At 41.1% G+C, this 27,001-nt stretch overlaps 1 protein-coding gene across 35 annotated transcripts in view; it reads right to left on the bottom strand.

Moving 5' to 3' along the window:
- The window catches only part of JAKMIP3 (Janus kinase and microtubule interacting protein 3), a 91,129-nt gene that overhangs the window by 29,831 nt on the left and 34,297 nt on the right, over window positions 1–27,001 (bottom strand). For 14 of the 35 annotated variants that reach the window (XM_052799434.1, XM_052799435.1, XM_052799443.1 and 11 more), the window contains 13 exons: window positions 25,985–26,226; window positions 22,168–22,665; window positions 11,088–11,303; window positions 9,338–9,457; window positions 8,739–8,885; window positions 7,725–7,856; window positions 7,175–7,210; window positions 5,731–5,790; window positions 4,121–4,249; window positions 2,494–2,622; window positions 1,563–1,646; window positions 711–773; window positions 213–311 (listed from right to left, as the gene is read on the bottom strand). In XM_052799434.1, the coding sequence (XP_052655394.1) occupies window positions 213–311; window positions 711–773; window positions 1,563–1,646; window positions 2,494–2,622; window positions 4,121–4,249; window positions 5,731–5,790; window positions 7,175–7,210; window positions 7,725–7,856; window positions 8,739–8,885; window positions 9,338–9,457; window positions 11,088–11,303; window positions 22,168–22,665; window positions 25,985–26,119 (1,848 nt within the window). In that variant the 5' untranslated portion in view covers window positions 26,120–26,226. The remainder of the gene's footprint in view (window positions 1–212; window positions 312–710; window positions 774–1,562; window positions 1,647–2,493; window positions 2,623–4,120; window positions 4,250–5,730; window positions 5,791–7,174; window positions 7,211–7,724; window positions 7,857–8,738; window positions 8,886–9,337; window positions 9,458–11,087; window positions 11,304–22,167; window positions 22,666–25,984; window positions 26,227–27,001) is intronic. The other 21 variants (XM_052799446.1, XM_052799449.1, XM_052799454.1 and 18 more) reach the window with 8 other exon arrangements.

Genomic DNA, 27,001 nt, shown 5'->3' with positions numbered 1-27,001 from the left:
AGAACAACCTATCAAGAATACTACTATTGATCCCTGGGTGTTTGGGGTTTTTCTCTTTTATTAGCAGTTTGTACCAAACCCTTTCGTCTCATTCAGTGCAATGTGGCTCTTTGCAGTAAATGTGAGAGAGTTCCCAAAGACGTGGTGCCCCTGGCCTCGGCTCACGCAGGCCAGGGCAGGTGGGCAGGACCATGGCTGCAACACGTGCTCACTTCAAGCTCCAAGATCCTGAACTCCAGGAGCTCGTTTTGATCCTTAGCATCCTGGACATCATGTTTTAAGCGAGCTTCCTCGGCTTCCATTTGTTTTATCTGCAAAATAAAGCAACACATTGTTAGTACTGTTTGCAGTGTCACTCGAGATCCACCGCACGTTGACCATGCCGGGAAAACGCCAGGGTCAGCACAAGCGCCGAGGGTCTGAGCCCACCCCCCTGGGATCAGTATGGGGAGAGACATGTGGCACCAGTGATGGGGGCACACGGGGCTTTTCCCCAGAGCCATTGTCCTCATGCGACCTGGCACCAGGACATTGTATGGGGTAACAGGGAATGCCACAAAACCACTTTTTCTGGCAGGTTTATAAGGATCTTGTTATTATTCGTTAATTATTTCCAGTAGAGCTGTGTGATACAGATTAAAATATTCCTCCTTCTGCATTCCTTAAGCTACAAATATTATTTGAATAATACAAATAGAAACATTGAATACCTTTTCTACCAGTTCTTGATTTCTTCTGTACAATGCTTGCTTCTCCTCAATCCACTTCATGTCCTTGAAAAAGAAATGACCAATACTGTAGGTGAAACTGGCAATGTTTAGCACAAACACAGTAGCATGTATTTCATTAAATCACGTATACAGAGAAGAGGGACAGAATAATATTGCATATGAAATTGTAATACCATTATTTCTTAAAACAATTACCTAAGCTAAACATTTCCATCTTATTTTAACAGTCTGTAGTATGCAAATGGAATAGAAACACTCCAATGATTAAAAACTCAGATAAAAAATTCGTTTGCATTAAAAGAGATATTTCTAGCTATGTATCTACTATTAAATTTCTATTACACTGAATGCAATTACATATTTCTGAACAGTAGGCAAAATAAACCTTATTTTGAAACTAATTTCTTAATTTGATGAATATATAAAACCCACAAAACCGAGAACATTATTTATCAGTAAGGTTAACAATAAAAAGAGGTTAAGCTGGAAAGGTAATGATAAAATAATTTAGTATTATTTTAAAGTTCTCAAAAAAAATTCTGTTTCTTTTTTTCTTTTTTTCTTTTTTTCTTTTTTTTTTTTTTTGTCTGGAAAAGTAAGACATACGCTAGAAGCAGCCTGGCAACATTTCTTGTATTTCCCTAGTATGTCTGCTTTGTATGAAATGAATCAGCTATTGAAAAGTCGCTTCAGGATTATTCTATACATACATAAACACTCACTAGCGTCTGCAGCATTATATGGTAACTTGACCAGGCATGTCTCTAGAGCCCCTTCCCGCCCCCAGTATGAAGGCTGGAGAAAGGGCTGGTGTTCAGCCGCATGCATTACCTGTCCCTGCTCAGCAAGGGCCTTCTCCAGGTCTTCTATCTGAGCCTGAGATCGGTGTATTTCTGCTTGGAGCTGCTCACGTGTCTGTAGGATATGAGGGGGGAAAAAAAAAATAAAAATCAAACTTTCTCTCAAAGACAAAAGCTAACACAGGTACAGAAAATACTTAAAAACATCAAATACTTTTAACAAACAATTTTTAAAGTTCTTTGGCAGAATAAATTTGCAACTAAGCACACAGCATTAGTCATTAATCATAAAAAGAAGTCTGGAAGATGGGTTAATAATTTTGAGACTTAAGTCAAGATTAACATAACCAGCATCCCATTAGGTAGACAGTAGGACAGCAAAATATAAACAGCTTCTTACAGCTGGTTATGACAGTCTGCAGTGAGCAGCCTTCCTTATTCTAGAACTAGGCATTTAAAAAAGCCAGTGTAATGCAAAGATTCATTTCTCCATGAAAACAAATGAAAATTATTGTGGTCACAATTCTGGGCACACCTGTTTCCTTTAAATTTTTGATAAGTTAAAAAGCTCAGAACAGACCCTACATATGTAACATTACAAACTGGCAAACTGCTTTGCTCTTTATGCATTTAGTACCCTATTTTATGGTCTTACTGTATTGTGTGTAATTTTTTACTATCACTAACTGATCGGGGTGAAAAGACTAAACCGCAGTAACGGTGGTTCCTCCAGCCAACCAGCACTTCACAGGGGATGCCGGACAAGCTGGCTGGAGTTAGACACCCCAGAGCCCACCTAAGCAGCCAGTCCAGCCAAGTCCCCTGCCCTGCACCCCCAGCCAGGAGTGTGCTGGAGGGGCTGGCTGACCCCAGTTTAGCTTGAAAACAACCTGAGCAAGTACAACTGGAAACCCCCATACAATTACAATCCTTTATTTTCATGTAATATAAGCCATTTAGACCTTAACTTCTCGTTCTGCATCCAATGTTCCTCCGACCTGTTCTTGCAATAGGGCGTATGCTCGTTGCAGAGCCTGGTACTCCATCGTCAGCTGCCGAAACCGCAGTTCTGTCTCTTCCTTGGCCATGCCCTGGAATTAAAAACAAATATGCATTGCACCAGTTGCTTTTTTTCTGCAATCAAAGTAAAAAATATAATAAGAGTTGATTACGTTTGCTTCCTCTAAAAAGTGCCAAAATTATTACTTTCAAAATCCAATTTGGGAAGCACAGTACTAAGGAGCCTGTTTATGTGCCCTCAGACTATTTCTCTTTTGTCCCTTAAACATCTCTTGCATATACTTGCTTCAAGAAAATGCAATACAGAAAAAAGGAGAGAATTCCCATCGCCTTGGAAAAATAAAACCTTGTCATCCATATAACATACTAACGACTGAATTGCCCTTTATTGCTGTAACAGACAAGGTCATCACATTTAAAGGTGAAAATACAACTTTCTTGAAACAACAAAAGGTTTCCAATCTGGAGGCTAAGCCAAGCCTGACAGTCCCACTCAATTATTAAAACACTAATCTAGAGTTAATACTTGTAGAAATGGTGACATCAACATGAAAAGAGCCCTTCATCTTCTTCACTCTCCTTACAATATCCAGCATTGAATGCTTTCATGTCAGGTTGACTGATATATTTCATTTGACATGAAATGAAATTATACTGCTGGTTGCATGCACAAACTTCATACTATCTGAACAGGGAAAAATAAAAGTCAGTACAGGAATGAAAAATAAATAGGTTCATACATATAAAAATACATTCTGATTCCCTGCAGTGCAGCACACACCTGGTAACCAGTTAGATATCTTTTATGATGGAGATAGGAATTCTTTAGGTTCCCTTTTAACAGATCTAATTACAACCCATGAAACAAGTGAAATGGCAGATGAAAAGTTGCAGCCAGCATACCATAAAAAAGCTGCAAGTCATTATTAGCAATTTTTTGTTTATTACAAGATTCTTGTTAAATCCAGAAACATGAAATGGTACAGCGATCTGACATACACTCAGGAATGCGTTTGTAGGGAAGCCCTGCAAAACACCAGGAATAATCACTTTTGTTTGTATTACCAGCTACCTTTGTGTAGTCCGCATTCGGAGCCTCCAGAAAAGTCATGACCTCAATATACCGGCAAGGAGACAGCCTCTCCTCTGGAGACTGACTGCTTACTGCTCCTTCCAGAAACACAAACCTTATCGCTTAAGGCTGTGCTCTGTGCTGAGGTCAAAATGACAAAGAAGGACCTGAACCAAACTACACATGCACAAACCTGCAGCAAATCTCGGTGTGAACAGGTCTTCCTAGGGTTGTCCAGTCTCTTTAGACCTCCAACCTAATAAACCCATTATACATCTAATATTCTTAGGATATAATATTTCCAGTTTGGCTAAAAGTTGTGAAATTACTGGACTTGAGATGCAGAGATATTAACCAACAGGCACAGTATTAAATTTAATGTCAATTTTTAGTTTTCTGATCAGAGGTGACAGATGAATGATATAACAGACCAGGAATTTCAGTAAAAATTAGTAGTGAGGTTTCAAAACAAAACAACACATATTTTTGATGAATACCTCTTCCAAGTCATCTTCAGGAGTGCAAGGGGTTTGATCCGTCCGGTCAGTTTGATATGAGATAGAGGAACCATCAGACTCCAAGGAAGCTTCTTCATCGTAGCCAAAAAATGTCTCCACAACCGGCTTCTGACAGAGACAAGGCATCAGCGAGCGCAGCCGTGTCACACGGCAGCGGTGCCATCGGCTGCGCCAGCCCAACGGCGTTGGGGGGGGGCAGCAGTGACTTTGGACACATGGCTAAACCCTGTGCTTTTGTAGAATTTGAACATACACACCTTCAGAGGAGTCTCAATTCCAGATTATTGGTAATTCTCACTCTATTGGTTTTTGAAAAACTGGTCCAGTTCTTTACATGTATCCACCTATAAAGTTTTTTCACCCCATGACAGTGATCTAACGATAGCTAAAAGTATTCAAATGGCTGAATTGCTGTATTTGTTCTTAGGTATCACAGTGTGCAACCTCAACCCCCTGCCTTTTTTTAATGTATTTTCCTCCTCATTTCTCTAGCTAAGCAGATCACCCTTTTTACTTCTTTGTGTGTTCACCTCAGCATGAGGTGGGAGTTGTGGAATGAAATGTCTTTGTTAATCCATTGTCATCACCACAACGTCCCTCCTGTCACTACCACAACTTTCACATGAAAAGTTAGATGTGCAAGAAATGTTCTACTTGAAAAATGTGAAGTTAATCACCACAGCAATGTTTTTACAGTTTGAAGAAATCCATTTTTCCACTCAAAGCTGCTTTCTGTTTAAAAAATTATGGTAGTGGTGGTAAAGAAAGATTTACTGTTAAATGCTTGAAAGCCAAAGACTACATTTCAAATACAGTTCTAAAGTATTTTTAATTGTTGATTTACAAACAACATTTCTAGATTTTGGCTTTTTGTTTTAATTTGCAGTGGATAACTTTCAAAGGAGACAATACATAACTCTCTTTCAAAGGCCTGGTTGCCATTTGCAGGACAACAGGAGTTAAGGGGTTATCTCACATCGACCTCAATTCGTTATTTATAGATCCATTAGCTCCAGTGCCACCTTAATTCTTCATATGTAGAACGCAGCTTGCTCTCAGGTCCCTGACATTGTACCTTACAATGTCAATACAGTGTTAATATTTATATTAACATCTTGCCAAGTATTCATTAACTAACGTTTTCTTTTTCCCTGAGCTCTAACCGTTGCTTCTTGTAACCAGCAATTTTTGCATGTTACTAAACTCCATAATGAATTATTTACAACCTACATATGTTTTCAGGAAGTGCCATTAAAAGACCATTTTAAGATGTGTTAATTCATAAAATCTGTCTCATCTTAAGACAATCACGTACCACTGAAGTCCCACGGGATTGCTCCAGGGAAATGCAGAGCATGCAAATGCTCATAAAGTGCAATGCAAATGGTTCCCCTATCCCTAACAGATCTGGTCTGAATATCCCAATACAGTCTATGAATGTCCTTGAACTACGTGACCCAAATTTAAGATTAGGACCTGTTTGCAAACCCTCGAGGAGAACATTCCCACGCGTGGCTCCAAGGCCCTTGGAGCACCCCAGGAAGCCAGCATGCCCATCAGCATGTCATGATACAGGTTTTTTTTTTTACCTTAGGAATTCTTGTCATTTTTTTCCTTTGCTTCCTATACCTTAACAGCTTATCACGTTCCTGAAAGAATCAGATACATGTTAGCTGTTTTCACAAAGCTGTTCTTTAAATTAACTATGTCAGTACTAGGAGTCATTGGGTGATCAAGAAATAGTAATGTCAATGCTGGCCACTGCCTCAAACTGAAATAACCATGCTTTCATCAGACAAATGTTAGTTTTACTCCAACATCTTCCAAGTTTGCCATATACAAGTAGCAATTGCTCTGTATATTCATGAATACCAAAGCAGCAAAAGAAAGCTGATTATAACCAATGCAACACACTGGCAATTCAGGCCTCATTTCAGAGCTGCTCCGTCAGCAAGCAGATGTGTTCAAGGCCGTGCTATGGCTCTTCTCTGGTAGATGGGCTCTCTGTCCAGGGCTGAGGAGCAAAGGCCAACTCCTGCCCTTGGCTTGTTGGAGCCATGGCTGTTACTGCCATGCACACACGTAACAGCCCAACTACACAAAATTCAGGGACTGTTGAACTCAGCACTTTCAGTCTTAGCTGACTTCTCTAAGGATCTTCAGGTTCCCAGTGCCTCTGAAAAAAAGGTTTGAGCATTTACTGCTGCCAGCAAATTTTTCTGTTCAGTGGAAATTATGACACTCTTCATAGAGTCGTGTCAATTTTTTATAGTACTGAAAAAAATTTCTTTATTCTGGATTGCAAATACAGGCGAAGTCCAGGATTGCAGAGGGTAAAGTTCTAAAGGGAAAACCCCTATAATCTTTCATTTTAACCATTCGGTAAAAGGATGCAACAACATTGTGGGACATGGATAATGTGCCACTACCGTCAGCCCAATGGCAAATCCTAACATAAGCAGCAGTGACAGAAGAAAATCGAATACTTGTTTTGCTTGGCAACACAAGCTTTGCTGCACATTTGGGAATGAGGAACAAAACAGTACACATTTTATCAAGACATATTAGTGGCTTAACTTCACAAAATCTTTACCGATAATAACAAAGGGATGAGTTGAGCAAGGGCAGTGACTGAGAACATGCCAGTATGGGTGAGACAAAGCTAGTGGCTATCCGACTCTAAAAAAAATGCAATTCCAACATGGCAGAGCTGTCCCAGAGATGGGGGATGCTCGCTATTGGCCGTCAGGACAGGGTGACCACACTGACTTTCGCCTCTGAGGTCATCCTAGTGGTGGAAAAAAAAGCTTTCCTCTCTCACCAGAGCTTTCTTCTCCACTATTGGTACATTTTTCTCTGGTGAACAACTTCTGCTGATATGGCCTTTGACAACATCTACGCTGAGCAAAATACTGCGTTAGCTTGCTGCCTTAATGGAGATGTAAGCGATAATAAATTTTATTATAACCTGCATGCTTTTCATGAACAGCAATTTAAAGCACACAAAGATAAGGATGAAGTTGTCGTTCTTACCATGACACTCCTCACATAGCCAGCAGTTTCCAGGGTCTAATGAAAAAGAATGAAATAATGTGAGTGTACAGACTTAAAAAAAAACCACCAACAAAAAAAGAAGGTATTTCCTTGAGGAGTATTATGATTTCAGTATTTTGTGTTTCCAAAGACTGAGAACATGTTAACAAAGAGGCAAAAACCCAAACACAATGTTGCAGAACACCCCCCTTGTACACAGCAATCTTTAGCCGTGATGCTGTGTCCAGCTAAAGGAGTTCTAACATTTTCTCTCGCAGGGGCAGGATCTGGCCATCAGCATATCTACTGGACATGCTGCAATGGTTCTGTCATGCAAGCGCAATGTAGATTGGAAGGATTTTTCCAAATACTATACCACAGATAACTTATATTCAGTTCATTTACTAGTAATAATAGAAATGCCTACCATGTCCCACTGATGCAAGCTATGCCCGTTAGTTCACAGAACCCCAACCACCCCTTGCTTAGGCTTCCTCTTCTGCTATGGCCTCAGTCAACCCCACATAACAGCAGCAGTATTACATCTTACCTTGGAGAGTTCATCAATGATATTTTGCTGTTCAATAACTTGGAGTCTCAGGAAATCAACTTCTCTTTCTTCCTGGCTGTGGTCAAGGTCATTTAAAGAGCTCGGTCTCCTTATTGTTCCTGCTCTTTGCCTCTACAAGAAACCCACACGGCAGAAGAGGAAGTGATCAGAAGGCTTTGCCAAAGGACAGTACACAAGCCTTCCCTTTACAGCTAGTGATGCATCTAATCTAATGGCTGTTCTGGCAGCTGTCCTGCTTCACTTTTGCTGAGCGTTACGTCTAGAGCACAAACACGCTGGGTGTTCCTGCTCCTCAGACTGCTGTGTGAAGCTCGTGGTCACCAGAGAGGACAGCAGGCATGGGGGGCCCTCGCACCAAAGACGGGGGCTAGCAGCAGCTCAGCTGCACCTGCTCTTTAGTTCTGCCAAGAGCTGTGTGGCTTTCTCCTGCAGGAGAAGGAATTCAGAGAGCTGAAAACAATGTCACTTCTCTCTGGGTTGCTCTCATTCATTTTGATCTGCAGCAGTCCCAGAGCTGCAGGACCCACGGGGATGACCTCAGCCCTGCTACATTCATGCATTGCTACAGCTACTTGCTACCAGCTATTGCCCACTAACAATATTGAATTGAATAAAAAAAGGGAAGAGTCATAAGTGCAGCTTTCCTAGTGATTACAAGGTGATTCTCGTACAAAAGTCCAAAGTGAGGTGGGGTGACTTGTGCTCACATCACTAAGTAGCCAGTGACTGAACAATCTCCTGATCAAAATGTGCAAAGCTCACACACTCTCTTTTCTTCAAAACTATTTGTTTTTAAAGTTAAAATAAAACATTTTATGTAAAACAAAACAGGTTCTAGCCACAAACCACTCACTAGTGCACCGCAGAACATCTCAGCGAGCACTGGAAAGGGGAAAGTTTCCTATTAAACTTGCAAGTTTGGGACGATGCCTGACTTCATCAGCCCCTTGAGCACTAAATTACATGTTCTCTCTGGAGCATACAGAGACTTACCATTGCTATATTTTCTTGTGTTACAAATTTTAATTTATTTTCCATTCGACGTAAGGCATGTGACAATTCTTCATTCTTCCTACTAAGGCGTTTATTTTTGTCCAAAATGGGCTTATACTGACTTTCAGCTTCTCTAAGACGTTTTAACTGAAAGATTAAGAGAGAATGAACACCTCTGGAGCTGTTATTTTTCATCAAATATATTAATCATTTTCTTTAACTGTCATACTGTCTGTATTTTCTCCTAATGCAAAGCAGAATTGATCAAAACCTCTTGGTATTTTCCATGGGAAACAGATTGTTCCTCCGTCATGAGGTATTCAACCTGTGCAACAAGTGTACCATGTGGGGAATGTATTTATTTTTAAAAATAAATAAAAATCATTCCAGCTAATGCCAACTTAAAAATTCATTGTTACATAAGTGAAGATGAGTGTGATGTGGCATACCACCAAATACAGAGTGTAAGGAGGAAGCAGCTACTCCTGCAATGATTTCCAAATAGCACAGGAGAAAATATCTTGATATTTTGGGGGCAAGGCACAGCCATGGCAACACATCCACAAAGAGTCACTGCCATGCTTTGCCACTGCACTCACCAGCTCATTTCTCTCCTCCGACAGCAGTGCGTTCCGGTCCTCCAGCTTTCTGATGATGGCACTCAGCTCAGCGATTTTAAGTTGGAAACGCCGGGCATCCTTTTCATCCAACTGCTGTTCCTAAAACAAAGATCAACTGCAAATAACTGTTCATAAGTGTACACGCAATATCAATATTTTTCAAAGCTCAAACTTTTTCTTATCCCAAATCCAAACATTTCAAAACATTATACGGCAGAGTGTATAACCTATGTAACCTAACTGACCACTGAAAGGTGCAGGATGAGACCAACAGAAAGTTAGGAGTGAAAATGTAACAAAGTATGCAAATGCAGAAGTATGTATATGCAAATACAAAGTCACAAATGGTAAACTTGGAACTAGAAAAGAAAATATCAAAAATTAAGGCAACGTTTCCAATGTATGCCACTGTTGAACTGAGTGCTTCAGACACATCACCCACTCTGAGGACTTTGTTATAAGAAAATGATATTAAAAATACTGAAGTACAAATGGGGAAAATCCATGCAATTATACCATTGCATAAGCTCTTCTTCCATAAAGCTGTGGCCCTTATTGGGTTCTAAAGGGTCACTTGTAAAGCCAAAGGGGTAGCACTTTATCTGAGTGAAAATGCTTAAATCAAATTATAAATGAATAGAAATATAGGTAGACGTGTTCTTGTTCAGAATCAGAGAGAAGTTACATCTATTTACAAGTGTGACAGACTTTTTCCCCTTCTCTAGGACTTGTTCTGATGTTTGGTAGAAGTTGAGTACAAATCGAAACAAGCAAATTAGTGTCCATAGTGCTGGTGGCACTTTTGGGAGGTCTAGGGTTCCTCATTCAACAGGTGCAGGAGAGGCTTGGGACAAAGAATAAAATAGATTGGTTTGCTCATGTATAAGTATTTACACTTCTACTGAGAAAATTAAGGCTGTTGCAAAAGAAATCTTGATGAGAATCAGCAATGAAGAAAATCTGCATACGTCAGATATATGAGGTCAATTAACCAAGGGTTTTTTAATATTAGCAAATTAAGGCAAAAGCAGAAAGGTGCCATAGTTATATTAAAAAAAGCCATTGTGAAAGAGTGACTAAAATTTAATGTTCTGGATATTGCATTGTAGAAAAGAAAAAGGAGAGAATGGGTTAGCAGGTATTTAATTCACTTTCTGGTCCACTGAAAGCGAGAGCACTTAGCAGCACGAAAACCTGAGCTAGCAGCGGTGTTCTGGGAGGACTGCGGGATTTCCTGCGCTTTCATGCACCGATTACCTTCCCCCATTTCCCTTTGTTAACTGGCCTTGTACATCTGCTCACAAAATCCATTGTTAGCAGTTCCAAAAGCTAGCATACATACATTACTTGGTTAGAAATGCATTTGCATCATTTGTTGGCAAAATTGTGTCAAACTGTCAAACTAAGGCAGGTGGCAGAAGTATGGTACAGTGAGGAAAAGGAAGAGAAAAAGAACAGAAAAATTTCACCCTGCTAACAAAACCAAACCAAACAAACCAGAAAACAAAACGACAAAAATGCAAAAGCTCTCCCATAACAGGGTTTGATTTTAAATCTTAAAGGTTTGTCTAACAAATGAGAGCAAGAGATCAGTGCCTCGGGGTTTCCCCTTGCACGGCTATGGGAAAGCTGTTGCTCAAGGGTGCACTCATCAAGATTCTGTCACTTTGTGCCATTTTGTCACTCTGTCTGCTCGTTCGTTTAGGTGAAACCACGTGAAAGTGCTTACGGGGCTTCCCGAATGATCTGAAGCGTCTCCTGCACCACTTGCATAAGGAAGTTCCCGCTTGGGGCTGCTCAGATGCCGATCAGACTCTTTGATCTGGGAAAGTTGTTCATCTAAAGCCTCCTTTTGGAGCTGCAGTCTCTGAGCATGCCCGGCTTGAACCCCTAACTCTCTCTCCAGCACGTAGACTGCTCTGTCTTTAAATTTAATCTCCTCCATCTACAAGGAGAACAGAACACAATCACACAGGCAGGCAGCGGCTTGACAACAACAGACCATCTTATGACCCCAAATGCGGCCAGAGAACAGTTGCACAGAGCCGACACCCCTCAACATAGAAAATACAACAACGCTCTCTTGGAAATAGAACAGCAATGAATATTTGACAGTGAACATACAAACTGAATCACTTAACCAACTCAGGAATATAACTCATCTTCTGGGGGCCACCCAGAATGAAATCTCTCTTTTCAGCAGGAATTTTTTCATTAAAATGATTGGGAAATAACCCATACTCTTAGGACCATTTCAGAATACCTTAAAAAAAATTAAAACCTAATATTCATATCACAATTTGGATTAGTTCACCTAAACATTTTAATGATTTTGCAGCATTTTGCTTGGACATCGCCTTTTGAAAATTTGGATTCATGATTTTAAAAGAAAAATATTAAAACCTGAATATCCTTTTAATTTTCAAAATATAGAAGGAATATCAATTTCTTTAATTCTTTTTCCAAAAGTCTCCCATGTGAGCAATTTGTTTAATTATCTCATTTCCATGAAAGTTTTGCTTATGCATAATAAACATTATGCAAAATCATTAAGTGCTTAAATGACAAATGTCCGGCTATCTCTAATTCTCTTCTTTCCTATTTGCCTGCACTGTTCTCACTGAGTTCAGAGAGCTGTGCTCATCACCATTGGATTGGGCACGTTGAATTTGCAGGCGCTCTAGGAATATTTTCTGGATATTTTTTCCAAATGCTAATGTGGAATTAAAGCCTCCCTCTATATGGAGCTGAGCCACATTCACCGGTGTGGAGTGCTGCGCCCAAAGGTGTGCGGGGGCCAGAGAGGTGGCTCACACTGCAGGCTGGGTGAACATGCCATGGCTTACGCCAGGATCAGACCTTTGGAGTCTGTTTAGAGAGTTCAGACAAGGATTGCCTGTGCCCTGCCTAATAATGAAAAATTACTGAGCACAGCCCGAAATCTTCCTCTGTGCCTGCAATGATGTACAACACTGCAGCAGAATCTCAGGCTCTTCCCAGCTGGATTGCATACATATACATTATACATGAATATAAAGTATTAATTGCACTCACACGCCACAGGGCTGCCAAATGTGCTTACAAATAATGATTTTATGGAAAGAAAGAAATCAGATACATTCCCTAAAACGTCTGTTGATCTGGTTTCAGACACCAAACACGCTTAAGATTTTTGGCATAAGTTTTTGAGGCTTTACACATTTAATTTAAATGATCAGTTTTTAAAATGTGGCCTGCTTGAAATGAGAACATTTTGCCTTGTGAGAACTGCATTTGATACTTTTATCTGACAGCTTTGTCTGTAAACCTGGAAAAAAATGACATTGTGAATTAACAGATCACTAAAAGCACTTTCTTTCCAATAACTGCAAAAACAGCCCACCCAGGGAAAAAGCAGTTTACACACACCCAGCAACGTATCGGGAAATTACTTCCATTAGGTGTGTTTGGGTGGAGGGGTTGATTACAGCTTCACAGCTGTGAAGGAAGAGAGGACACAGCGAGTTGGGGCACGATGTCCCTCTGTTGCACAGCGTGGAGGCTGCGTCCGGACCCAGGCCAGGGTGGGCTCACCACCACCCCATCACCATCCCCGTGCATGGGCGAAGCTCCGCGGCTCCAGCTCCAGCCATAAGTGAGAGCCAAGGTGCTGCCCGAGAGGCCGCGCTGCCCCGGGGCGGTCCTGCTCTTCGGTACCTACGGGAAGGAAGAACCGAGCTACAAGGCCAGAGAGATCCCACATCATCCCTGGGGGAAGAGCCAGCCTTTGACAAAAGACAACATAGGACAACTCATAAATACCTGCGCGGAAACTGTGTTTCAAGGTTATGCAAAATTTAGATTCTTTTGGTAAGATGGAGCAAATTAAATGTACTTTGGGTGCCATTTTATTAAAGGTGCTTTCAACAGCTTCCACTAAGCCAATGGTCTACTAACTTTGAATGAAACAAAGAGATGCCCCCTGAGGTCCTTCTGCTAAATACCTAACTAGGTAGAAATCTAAATGGATGTATAGATGAAAAGGTAACACATCATCAAATGATGATTTGTTTAAAATAAGCAGAATATTGGGTAGTTGATCCCAATTTATATCAAAACAAAGACATGTTACAATATAGACAACACTTCAAATTTGGAGGAACAAAGAAACTGGAGAAAACACGAAATGTTTCACAGTATTTCACTAACGGTTTGTTTTCCAGAAAAAAACCTAAAGATAATCTTCATAAGCAACAAAGGAAACATCAGTATTCACATTTCCCCTCATATGATTAAATTCACATTCATGAAATATGCATAACAGTTTGATGTTTGCAGCCCTTATTAAAGAGCAATGTTGTAGAAATTGTACAAATCGAAGGAAACATTTCACTGAAAAATATTATTTAGCACATTTCTTCCTAGCATCAGTAACATTAAGAAAATGTAAAGACAAGAAACAACTTGCAACTCACTGGAAGAGGTGCAGGTCCCCAGGCGCACACCCCACCAGGCTGTCGCGCACGCCGGCCTCATTCTGCAGTGGGTGCGGGACCGGTGGGACTCCTCCTCCCCACCCGTGTGTCTGATGGCTTCAGACACCAGCAGCGCCTGGCAAAGGGCGTCAGCGCCTAGGAGCGCAGCATCCAACCACCTGAGAGGATGCCCTGTGCCGTGCCGTGGATACTCCCACTTTAGTTCTAGCAGGCTGCCTCGACTTGGGATGAATATTTATGTGGGAGCACTAATTAATAACCAGCCCGTGAGCACAGCTGGTGCCAATTATGCAAACATAATCCCATGCAAAGTTAAATTTGTTATTCCCTCCTTCTGCTACCCAGTGCGATGCCTATCACGGTCTGACATGCAGCTGGTTTTAAGCTGTGTGATTCTTTTTAAATGTGTTATTTCCGTCACGATTGTAAAATCAACATGTAGGTTCCCAGGTCAGGAAATTTCTCCTTGCAATGTTCCTGAGGCCTTTGCAGCTCTGCAAATTCACAGACACCATCAGGAGCACGGCTGCACACCCCAGAAATCTGCCTTTGAAGCTACCAGCGCATGGTGGATAAAAGCCAGTCATTCATAAGCAGCGGTTTTAAATGCAAACGAGAAGCCCCTGTCCAGCTGGAGCTGTTACACGACAAACGCATCTCCCCACAGGCATGGTGTCAGAGCCAGCATTTAGGACACGTGAGGAGACCTGCCCTGGGCCTTGGCCCTCAGGAGCAGAGGGGACGGAACTGCCAGGCCCCCATCACCCAGGCTGACAACAGAAGGCCCACATGAAAGGAGATGGGGTCACCCTCTGGCATGATCGCCCCCCGAGAGACGGGGTTCATGTACACAGGCTGGCAGAAGGGGATGTCTGCCCCGCGTGCAGTGCTGCTCACGTTCACCTTCCCTCTCCATTTTCTTATTGTTTTCCTTAAGGGTCTCAAAGAAATAAATGCAATTGCCCCTTTGTCCTGGTGATAGATATCACTCTCCAGCAACAGGCAGTTAGATTAAGTTAACCACTTTTTCCCAAATACTCTACAAGAGTAATTCAAGCCAGTATTCTGATATTGCACATTTATATCAACTATTATGACTTATGTTTTACAGATAGCTTGGGGGGTGGTGGTAGCATACCTGCAGAGTGATATGGCTGACTTGTTAATGTTCCTAACTCAAGGTGTTTAAACTCCACTACCATGCTTACACTTCTAAGTCAGGCTGTCATACAACACTGCAGCACCAAATCTGCATCAATTCCCACCACTGCAAAATGATGGGAACACAGCTGATACAATACAGGAGCAAGCTAAGATTTCAGCTTTTTGACCAAGGAAAGTTCTCCCTATTTCAGTACAGATGAAAAACAAAATGCAAAGTGTAATCACTTCTGACACTATTGTAACATCTTGTTACAATATACATTACAATCTATATTGCAATAATAAGCTGCACATTGCAAAGTACATGAAGTATTTTTAGAAGAGCAAAACGCTCCTTTCAGCCACTGGTGTCATTCCCACACCCACGCTGTGGCTCCCAGGAACACCCCAGCCCATTTTACTGATCCTCTTGGCAGAGTGGGGCCAGAAACTGATGCATCTCCCTTATCATTGAGGGAGGAGATGAAAGCCGAGAGCATTTCATGCTGACGTTGCTGCTAGAGGCATTGCAATGAGTGGCAGGTCAAGAGGATAATTTCTCATTGCAGTTAAGTGGTGATACAAGAGCAAGGCCCCACCAGAAGAGGTGGTCCCACACCATGCCTCTCCCTCCCAAATCCTATGCCAGCGCTAGGTCATATGACAGGAGAAGTTGGGTGATCATATTGATCCATGGGAAAACTGTTCTTTTTCACTTTCATGGAAATTTTCTGCCAAGGCAGCTCACTGGACTGGCTCACTCTGTGCATCCATGGCCCAGTGCAGGAGAGGTGGGGGGGCCATGACATTGTGGGGAGCATGGCTGGGTGCTTTGGTAGCCTCGTGTGCTCAGCTTGGCTCCATTGTGAGGTGAAAATACACTCTCTAGACTCTGAATTTCCTGAATCCCACAGGTCGCATGGGTTTTTAAAAGTCATCATGAGATGACATTAGAAAAAAACTGTGGCTATCTCATTGCTGCTTCTGAAGCAGTTAAGCAACCCTTACACACTGGCAGCTACCACCTGCACCTGGAAGCCGTCGGGCATAGCCCTAGCACCACTGTCCCGCAGGACAGCAGTAGCTGCGGTTCATCAGGCAGAGGTACCTCCCAGGGTCACCCAGGAAACTTCTCTCACATCTTCTTCCAGAATTAATCCTCACCAAAAGGTGATCACTGTCAGTAGTGCATGACCATTGTTCCAGTAACCTTGCCAAACTGTCAGACGTGAGGAGACAATGTCATCTGTTTTCAGTTAAACAAGGACACATGTAATACGTATTACCAAAAACTTCATTCTGCAGTGTGATTCTGCTACAACTTTGGCCAAAGAAGGATTCAATTTCAAACTGATTAAATCCCAGTTATACTTAACCAAACAGAAAATGTTTATAAGACACCCAGTAAATGTAATATGCCCATTTCCAGACAGTTAACATGCTACAGCAACTGTTACACACAGTCACATACTACCCAGGACCTGGCGACATGGCAAACCGCTCTTCTAGCAGAGTGGCCCATGGTGCAGGGCTGATGATCACGCTGGGTCCCGATGCTCCCTGGGAACAGGCTCTCGGACCTGAGCACTACAGCTGCCTCACCGGCAGCTTCACCGGCTGGAACGACTGCCACTGATGGGCAGGGTTGGGACCCTTATTAGTATCCTGCAAATCACTATAATTCCACTGAAATCACTGGAACAATGTTGAGAGATATGCGGTCTTAAGCTGTTAAGCATAGAAAGGTTAAGTGGTGCAGGTCAAATTGTAATTTGCTGCCCCTATAAATAACCAAAAAATTCTTTTGCTAGGTGACTAAAGGCTTTTGTTTCTGAAAACTGGTTTCTTTTGGAGTGTGAGGTGTGAATTGCAGTACACAGAATCAGTAGTGTTATATGTAAAGCTACTCATATCAAATTGCTAGATAGTTCTGGATTTATATTAAGATATATTGAAAAAATTACTAATCAGATTAGATTTTTCAATTAATAATAACTTGCAGAGTTTATAGCAAAAATTCTAACAGAATTAAATAACAATAATACTATATTTGAAGAGTAAAGTACATTGGATGGGAGAAATAATTGTACATAAAGATTCAAAGATTTTTCCCACACTTGTCCTGTTTTGCATTCCCCTCTTTTGCTCTACCTTCAAACATACATCATACTTCCCTCATGCTCAGGATAGTGTAACTATTCAGTGCCACTGGTAAATGCCATAAAACGAAGTGTGTTGTGTCTCAGACCTACACTGCTGAGAGCAGAAACCTCACACCCAGTGCCAACAGTTTCAAAGTGCTTCCAGATGTACAGGAGCCCCAAGCCCAAGCCCCGTGTTAGGTGTGCTGTAGCACAACAACGACATGGTTACAGCACAGAAGAGAGCAAACTTCTTCTTTAGGACCATAGAGAGAAACATTTTTAAGAACTGGACTGACAGACACAAAAGGAACAACTCAAAACTATGAGGTTTATTGACCCTCCAAAATGTAGAAGTAATGTTGTATAGCTTCTAATATACAACAAAATGCTTCAGTAGTCCAGGTTTATTTGGAATAAATACTGTTGTAAATGAGGTTCAAACCACAAATGATGAAAAATACCCACATCTGCAAGAAGGAATTATTCACCTTGAATAATTTGTCTACCTTTCAGTACAGGATGACTGCTGAGATACCTTTGTAATACCAAATATGGTAATTTTTCACCACAGAAGGGAATAAAAAGGAGAAGATAAAGACTAAATCAATCACCAATAAAATTAATATTTAAAAAGTCAGCTTCCTACACTTTTCATCTGATACCATCCTTTAAATCAGACATTTTCACTGATCTACCACTGCCTAACAGAGAAATCTCAGGAAAGCGCCTGTAAACACAGAGGTTCAGTGCGATACTGAAAAGATTGATGTCCTCTTTGTCTGTGGTGTTGCATTACTATAAAGAAGCTGTGAAGGTCTCAACATACAATGGTCTTACAAGAGGTATTAGAGCAGGCTATTAAACCTTTTGGTAGTCATCATCAACTAAAGTTTAACTTAAATTAAAAATAAACACTTTCCAGTCTCTAACAAATCCCATTTCTTTAGTTTTTCTGAATTTTTTTTTAGTCCCCTTATAAACGAGACAGGGGGAAGGGAGGCTGCAGTGACAATTGCTGTTCAGCACTTCTCCTTTCTGATCAATCTACATTAAGTAAAATTTAAATGCTCTTTACCGCACTGAAGTTTAGTCCCCATTAAGCAAAATTCAAGGCCAGTTAATCTCAGGGAATTCTCCTGACTGAAGGGCTGTTTTCCCTGGACATGCACACACTAACACATGGTGTGCTGTTATTAGTTGGAGACCATACGAATGTAAATACATTCGTGTAGTATTTTAAGATGTTTTAAAAAGCACAAATTAAAATTTTAAAAAAGTTTACTAAAATTAGAAATTCTTTAGAAAGGAAGTCGTTGCCATACTTACTTGTTACCATCTGCAAGGGACTTTTATCTTTTACATTCACATTTCTTAAGCTTCTGAGCCAGGGATAGCTTAACTAGGTTAGTTGTACTTCTCTAGAGAGCGTCACACTCAGACTTTACAGACACAAACAGCACAAGCCATATGTGCGAACAGAAGCCATGAGGCCAGAATAATGTGAACATACACTTTTGCAAAACACATTATTTCCTTTCCTATGCTGTTCACAGAACTGAAAGACGCTCAGCCGTGCTGTATGGGATTAGTCCAAAGCCATTGGCATCAACGAGTAATAGTTACCCTGGCACCAGAAAAATAACTAGAATAAATAGCTGGAATTTTTATTTGGTAAATACTAAGCAGGAACTGTTTCTAAAGAGAGATTACACCTTACTAGCTGTTACAATCTGCAAGCCTCTGAGTGCCTGTAGTGCAAAACTACCAAAAGTACCACCTGCAAATATTACCCCTCTACTCTAACAGCCTGTTTGCTCTCTATTTTGGGTCTGCTGAAAACATGTCCTGCCACGAGAGTGCAAGCTGGGGAGGACCCAGCTTGCAGTTGCATTTGGAAGTCTCATTTTGACCACAATTATATTTTTAATTTAGTTTTGCTGCTGGAGATCAGTAGAGTGCACTGGTAGGCACAGCTGGTTTGAGAGGCTACAGTGCATCTGAGCCTTCACCAAGATCTCTTCTGGAAGAGGGCAAAAATGCAGGGATTCCCCCTTAGAAACCTGGTGAGGACGAAGTTCATTCACTGGCACTGGGTTTGGCTTGTTAGGACAATTTAACTTCAAAGTTGTAGTAACTCAACAAAATGGAAAGGTTTATAGTAGAGCTGGTTATTTTGAAAGCCTGAGCATATATATGCCCTGCATCTCCCTTGGCAAAATCTGACAAAAGAGGATGATGCTGAAGACCAAAATAAACTCCAATTTGCTTGAAGTAAATTTGGTGGCTGTACAGTTCCTTTTTGCACAATGCTCTGTCTTCCTACCACATCTGTTACTTTAAAGGCCATCTAACATTTTTCCAAATGTCTAAAGTGAGACATCAACAAGTATGCTCCTGTCTGTCCAATAAAGAAAAAAAAAGTAGTTTAAATTTGAAAGGAGAATAATGGATTAGTACTAACTCACCTTTTTAAAACAATTTTTGTCTGACTATGTATGGAAGTATTTTCCATAAGCTAAGCCTGGATAGATATACTTGACTTGGAAATGAAAAACTGTACCTATCAGAGATAAATAACCTCAAAAAATTACTTAATGTTAATGGGCTTCACATCATTGCAAAGCTAAACATGAATGAGTACAACTTGTCTTTCTCTGTTCTGACTAAACAAAAAAAGTAGTATTTTTCTAGGCGTGAAATCATAATTTGCTCAAAGGTTACTTTCCCCCTTGATTAAAATGACTAAATAATGCATTGTACATGAATCATGGAGCTTTTAAAATCCTGATGTGAATCCATTAACAATTCAGGGCTGGATGTCTGCCACAGCCGTTACATGAAGGTGCAAGCCCATTGCTCTGCTGGATTGATGGACCCGCTCATGTCAGGATATTCTGTGTTTATCTCATTGCAACCCCAGTGAGGCTCAATGACTGTACTTTATTGATGACCCCCATCTTAAAAAGGGAAAAAAGCACTGGTTTTCAGTAATAGTTTAAGTGTTTTGAGAACTGCCTCCTTTTCATAGAGAGGAGAGCTTTTATCATACAACTTGGCACCAGCGTTTCGCCCCTGAAATGGCAGGGCCCTCCCCTACAAGGTGCCAGGAGCCAACAGCTCCCACTGAAATCAATTACAGTCAAGTCAATGGAGCTGAGAGTACTTAAAGTCATTCAGGAAGCACTCAGGGCTTGGTAAAATGATGGCATCATGTAATTTAATTAGTACAGTTAGATAATCTGATTCTTTCAAGCAGGAGTTAAAAAAAAGTTTGATTTTCAAAGGCAATTTAGAAAACATAACGTCAAACCACTCTATTCCTTATAATTAAGAACATATTTATTTTATAGCTTCTACATTAGAGGCCATTAATGTGGACTTTTCATGTAATGCAGCAAGTTTATTTAGGATGTACATTAGCCATCCTTTCATTCTGATGTATTAAATCAATGCATCTAGTAATGTATGTTTAGAGAAGAAAGTACTTACACTGCAGGATATTTGAACAGTATCAATAGATCAGTTGGTTATAAATTATTTTAATACCCTCTTCATAAAATAAAATAATCTATGAGGGGAAAAAAACCCCACCCTGAAGTCTGAGAGAATGGGTGGTTAAATAAAGGGTACGTAGCACTCCACTGAATAATGGAGCAGTGCACGGTGTCTCAGTTGCTGTCAGTCACTTTGGTTCGTTAGGACACAGATGATGCTGTACCAGCTCTGTGGTGGGTAGGTTCTGCAGAGCATCCACTGAAGCATGGCTACGGTGCCATGCTTTGACTTGGGGCCAGTCTACAAGCTGATTGTGCATTTTTTAATTTTTTTGAGTATTTGGATAATAGTCAAGGGATAATGACTTAGAAGAGACATGGATGAGTTTATACTGAGACACTGAATGCTACAAGAAAGCATGGCAATCACAAAAAGATGGTCACTTCAAATAAATACTGAGCCAAGACCCAAAATATGCATCACAAGAGTATGGGTGTTACATTTGTTCCCATGTCCTTGGGAAAGGCGGCAGCAGCTAAGGGATACAGTCCTGCAAATCAGCTGTGCACTCACAAGACTGTGTGAATTGTAAGGCAAGTGTCTGAGATGGCAGTGGAGAAGAAATCATCTAAAACCCAGAAAGTGTTGGTGGCCTGCCAGGCTCTCACGCAAAGACTTCTGTCTTGGAGGCAGCTCCCTCTGGCAGGGAGTTCTCCCCTTTTCCAAGCAACATGATCCATTTTAACCTCTCCAACAAGTTTCCAGACACACTGGAGGAATACTCCAAAGCCATAAGCATGTAGCTATTGCCTTTGAGACTCAAACTGTTGCACCTGAGACTCAAATGGTTCGATTAGGTAACTGAAGGCTGATCAGCACACACAAAGACCCAGTGAGGATCAGATGAGCAATGATGGGTGAGGAACCCCAGTGACCTGCTGAGGTGGGGAGTGTGCTGGGTCGCTGCTCACGGGGCCACCCAAGGAGGAGCACCAGCGCCTGTCCTGGGGGAAAGCCACTGAGGTGGGTCACGGAGAGGAGCTCCTTCCTAAACACCTTGCAGAGTGAAGGGGGTCATTGCCTACAAGGTATAGGACTCACTATGGGATGCAGAAAAAAGAGCATTTTGGGCTTGTGTAAAGCTTATTATGGGATGTTTACAGGAACTAGCAAAGGCAGGAAAAAGGAGGGACCAAGGTGGATCAGCAAGGAACAAATGGTGGGGAAATAGAGGCATGTGCCAAGAAACATAACTGTTTTGTAGCTTTCCCCTAACCAGCTAGTAACCCAAGGCCTCTTCCTGATATCTGAAATGTGAACAATATCAATAGGCACTGACACGGATAAAAAAGTTCCTTACAACACATCCTAATAGTTTTTAAAAAACATTTTGACATCTCTACTAGTAAATGTAAAACAGATTTGAAGCAAGCTCCAGAAGTTTGAATGCCCATCCTTACCCATTCATCTGAGTCCAGCACTGAACTTTAATTTACTTACTATCAATAACGTAAGTGTTAGTAAAAACATAGATGCAGATAGCAACACATACCAGTCTACGAATTTCTCTCTCACACTCCCTCTTAATTCTGCTGATTTCCTCTTGATGCAGGTGATACACACTCCTTATCTCCGCTGCTTTAATTTTGTCAGCCTGGATGACCATAGTTAAAGCCTCTTCCACTTGTTTCTTAGCCCCCTTCAGCTCTGAAATTTCTTGCTGCATTTTTATTTTCTCAACTTCAAACCCCTTCTTGGCCTCCTCTTTCGCCTCTGTGAGCAGCACTGTTTTCACCTTGTCAGGGGCCCCATCGCGTACAGCATTGAGAAGGGTCTGTAGCCTCTGGATTTCATTATCTTTAATTTTTATTACTCTGAGTAGTTCAGCTTCGTGCTGTCTCAAAAGTGCTTCTCGAACAGCTTGGAGCTCCTTCATTTTCTCTTCATGAAGTTTGACTTTGAGCTCTGTTACCACCACTGTACTTTTATGCTGTTCGTGCTCTTTGATCTGCTTAACTTCCTGATTTTTCTCTCTTTCCAACTTGCTGACCTACAAGGAAAGCCAAAAACGTATTTTTGATCAACAGACTAATACAAATTATGATATTATTTAAAAATGGTACAGATCACTTTACAATATTAGACCTTAACGTTGTATGTCTGTATCTTAGAGTGAAAGCCCAGTCAGGTAGTACTACCTCACGCAGAACTACATATTTGGCATTTTGTCATTCTTTGTGATCAAATACTTTATTACATATTAAACACCGCTTTCTTAAAGAGGTTCTGGGTAAAACTAGGGTCACTGAGCTCTGCCGCACAGCCTTCACGCTGTAGACTTACAAAAGAGAAATTTCCTCTCTTGAAAAATTCTGTGTGAAGAAAATACACATTACAAACCCCTGTAAAACATTTTCATAGGGAAAAGGTTTTTTTACAATTTATGGGAAATACTTTCAATGTACTGTCACAGCTGTCATTGGACTTGAGGTTTGGCCGGTACCTGTGGGGATCTTTAGTGACACAGCCAATCTAGCAACACAGTCAGGAGTAGTCGGGGTTGTAAAAGCGATTCTAAATCTACCACAAATACTCCGGGAACAACTCTGCCTTAGCCCTGACAGACCCATCCTCTCCAGAAGCACTAACGAGCATTCACCTTGTTGTTGATATAGCCACTGTAGCTCCACATAATCAAAATTGACAGTGGCAATGTCTAAAACCCTTAAGATACAACCTGTCCTCTGGGTGGCTATGCCTGTGCACCACTGCACTGAGTTAGGCACTGATGCCCAGTTTCCCGTCTATGACTGTCCATTGCACTAGTGACTAGGCAGCCCTGCTTGGGAGGTTACATGTGCACACACACACCAGAAGAGCCGGCAGAGTTGGCAGGCAATCATCAGCGATTTTTTGGGCTACAAATGAGAATCATGTGTCTTAGGGGAAAATATGACCCACCTCAGCTCTTTATTGAAGTGGTTCCTGCATAATGGCAGGTATTGCACTAGAAGATATTCCCAGCATGTATTTGCAGTAGCATTTGCAGCGTTTGCATAGCTGACCCTCTCCTTTGGGCAGGTTTATTCAGAGGCAGGGAGTGCACGTCAGTTTGCTCTGTCTTTCCTGCCCTACAGTGTTTATCAGACCAGCCTGTACACATATTTAAATGCTAAAATTAAGAAGTGGGTATTCGCTACATTGTATTTAATTACTGAAGTGTTTATTGGGAAAAATGTTCCAGTCAATTCTGTTCACTAAAGATACATTTTTCTTCCTCAGTTGACACAATAAGGTTTCCTGGCTAAGAATATGCCTAAGCCTGCCTCACAAATGATTGCACTGCAGAAACAAACTGTGCAAGTGTCAGGAAAAAACTGTGATATTACACAAGACTTTGAGAATTCTTCTAAGGAAAAAGTAATTTGTGAAAACAAGAAAAAGAACCCTAACAAATTTGTAGAAAAGACCTTTCTTTCACTGGAATCCAGCATAAGCGGAAATATCTGCATATTTAGAAAAAGAGAAACAAATGTATCACCATCATTTTGCAAATTATTGATATTGAGGATGAAAGTCTAGGCACCAATGCTGATTTTAGCATCATATTCTATTTTTATAATTAAATAATAATCCCTTGCAATCTTATGGACTCTTTAATTTGCTCAGTTCGGTGCCCTAAAAAGCATGAGTTAACACAATATAAATAAGTATCATAAATTTATGCAAGAAGCACAAAATTTCTTGGTGAACTAACCATCGATATCCAAATGCTACAGGAAGTGTAGGCTCAGAAACTAGGCTAGCGTGTGTGTAATAGGTTCTACAAACAGACTAATTTTTAAGATAATACACATTTAGGAATTAAGCAGTATCTTGTGGAGTAAGTCTGGGTCTTGACTTTATTCTTCAGCTAGATATCTGCAGAAGCTCTCACACCACATCCCTAAAAGAATACATGAGAAATCAGATGCTAAGCCATTATTTTGGCATGCTCAGGCACACAGATCCAAACTGCACTGTGCACACATGCATATGCAAGACATAAAAAGCTCTGTGCAAGCTACTGTGAAGCCCCAAACAATTGCATTTTATCAGATGCTTTTTAAGCAATGAATTATTCAGTACAAATAACTAACTGTATCTGACCACAGAAGGGTCAAATGACATTTCAATTTAAAACCATACCATAAACTCAAAAGAAGCCATGATGAGAAGTGGCTGGGGAGGACAGGGAGAAGGAAAACAGGGTCCTCAGTCTTAAAACTGCAAATGCTGGTTCACAACAAAAGGATTAATAGATGTTCTATTTATACATATATATACATACACACACACACCACCACCCCCTTAGAAGCTTCCTTAAAAATTGTATTCATAGTCTACAATGCCTAATAATGATGCAAATTAACAAAAAAATGCAGAATATCATTCTGCCCCTGCATGGTAATGCATGTCTCTTAACATTCTGGAACCAAAGAAACCCCCAAAGTTTATCAGTAGAAACTAGTTTGGGGGATTAGGGAAAAGCAAATAAATTTTTCATGCCCTCACTCAGAAGTGGTCTGAAGGCTATGGCTGAAAGCTCTTAAAGCTGAGGCTCAAGCTGCATCAGCTGCCACTCCTTCAAAGGCTCAGGGTGAAACTGTGGCTCCTTAAACTTTGGCAATCAGAGCAGGAGGCAGAGCTAAGGCCTATTACCGTACATCTGGAAATTGTAAGCAGCCAGTCTGAAGGATTTTGAGCATAAAACCCAAATGAAATTAGTGTAAATGTGAAAGAGAAGAATCAGCAAAGAGAATTTCTGAATAACACAAAATTGCATTCAAAATCCTCAATGTAGCCATCCTCATAAATAGGTAAATATTTACTAGAAAAAGTTGTGGCAGAAGAAAGAAAGGACATGGACAGCTTTCAGCCCACCACTATGATTATGCCATCTGTTTTGAGCAGGTGTTTGTTTTTCCAGATCTTTTGCTGGCATTTAGCTATGTGATTTTTCAACTTCATTTCTTCCTGGATGGCAGGAGCAAGCGTGCTGCCCACGGCTGAGTCCTGCTTGCCCAGGGACTGGCCATCCTCACTGCCCAGCTTTCCCACCGAGAGCCACACCACCAAAGCACCCTCGCTTCCAGAGTTCTTTTGTATCATACACATGTTATAAATACAAGTAGAACAGTTTAAAAATCTGCAATAAAGGGGTTGCCTCTTGTTTCCCACAGAAGGCTAGCTCCAGGTGCACGCACTCTGATTTACTGTCAAAGTCGTGTACAAGTCAGCTACAAGTGGGGCAAAGAGTGGTTAGCGGTCAGAAACAACAGACTATCTTTATTTTAATCAATGGGGGAAAGAAAGGAAAAGATGCACACCTTACTCTTTTCTTGCTGGAGCTCTATTTGGATGTCAGTGAGCTTGGCCCTGAGCTCTTCATTGGCAGCCTGCAAGGCAGCCAAGGCATCCAGCTTCTCCCCCCTAGCTCGGCTGCTGGTGCCCTTCTTGGACATGATGAGGCCGCGCGGCAGAGAGGGGAGTCCAGCCCGGAGGCCCTTGTCCCAGCGCTCGCTCGGGGCTTCTCGTCCTTGCCTCCGTCCCACTACATTTTCTTACTTGCCTGGAAGGAGGGAAATCACATAACCACTGTCAGAGTGCTGGAGGTGGGTAGGTGATGAGATACCCACCAAGAGCACGGTGAGACACAAGACATTTCTAGGAAGCACAAGGTACATGTCAGCCAGCTAAAGTGGCTCTTCCCTGGATTAAGTAAGGGCTGGACAGAGCTCAGGTGCAATAATATTTTGTATTACACCTGTATACAGCAAAAGATTTAAATCACAAACTATAAATGTTTTCTGTCACTTCATTTGCACTGGAATTCACACAGTGCAGAGGATGTGGTGTTTGGGAGGGACGTCCCAGCACCATCCCCTGGCGCTGTCATGGCTTGGAGACACCAACAGCTGGGAAAACTATTTTCAGTACAGGCAGAATACTTTTATGTTCTTTAAAAAAAGTCTGGTTTCCTACAAATACTTTTCAGATATTCACGACGCAAATAATAAAATAAAATTTAAAAAAAAAAAAAAAAAAGTAAGAAGCTGCAGAAGCAGGCAGAGATTACCCAACAACAAAAGCTTTCTATACAGGAGTGTGCGGTGTACCATCAAAACAGCAATTAAGATCTATATAGGTTTATCTAAGTCTGGTAACAATGTAGGAGTTTTATTCACACTAAGAGGTTTTGAGTCAAATCTAAGCAAACAAAACTGAGTCAAGCAAATTCATTCTATTAAACAGTGGAGAACCGGGCAAAAGTGGACCCAACTTCACAGAATTCATATAGTTTGCACTCTATGTCTATCCATTAATCCCAACACATTCATAAACTA

This window comes from Harpia harpyja, chromosome 10 (genome assembly GCF_026419915.1).
Source record: "Harpia harpyja isolate bHarHar1 chromosome 10, bHarHar1 primary haplotype, whole genome shotgun sequence".
NCBI lineage: Eukaryota > Metazoa > Chordata > Aves > Accipitriformes > Accipitridae > Harpia > Harpia harpyja.
The sequence above is the reverse complement of the archived record's forward strand: the minus strand, read 5'-3'. Positions and strand labels throughout refer to the sequence as shown.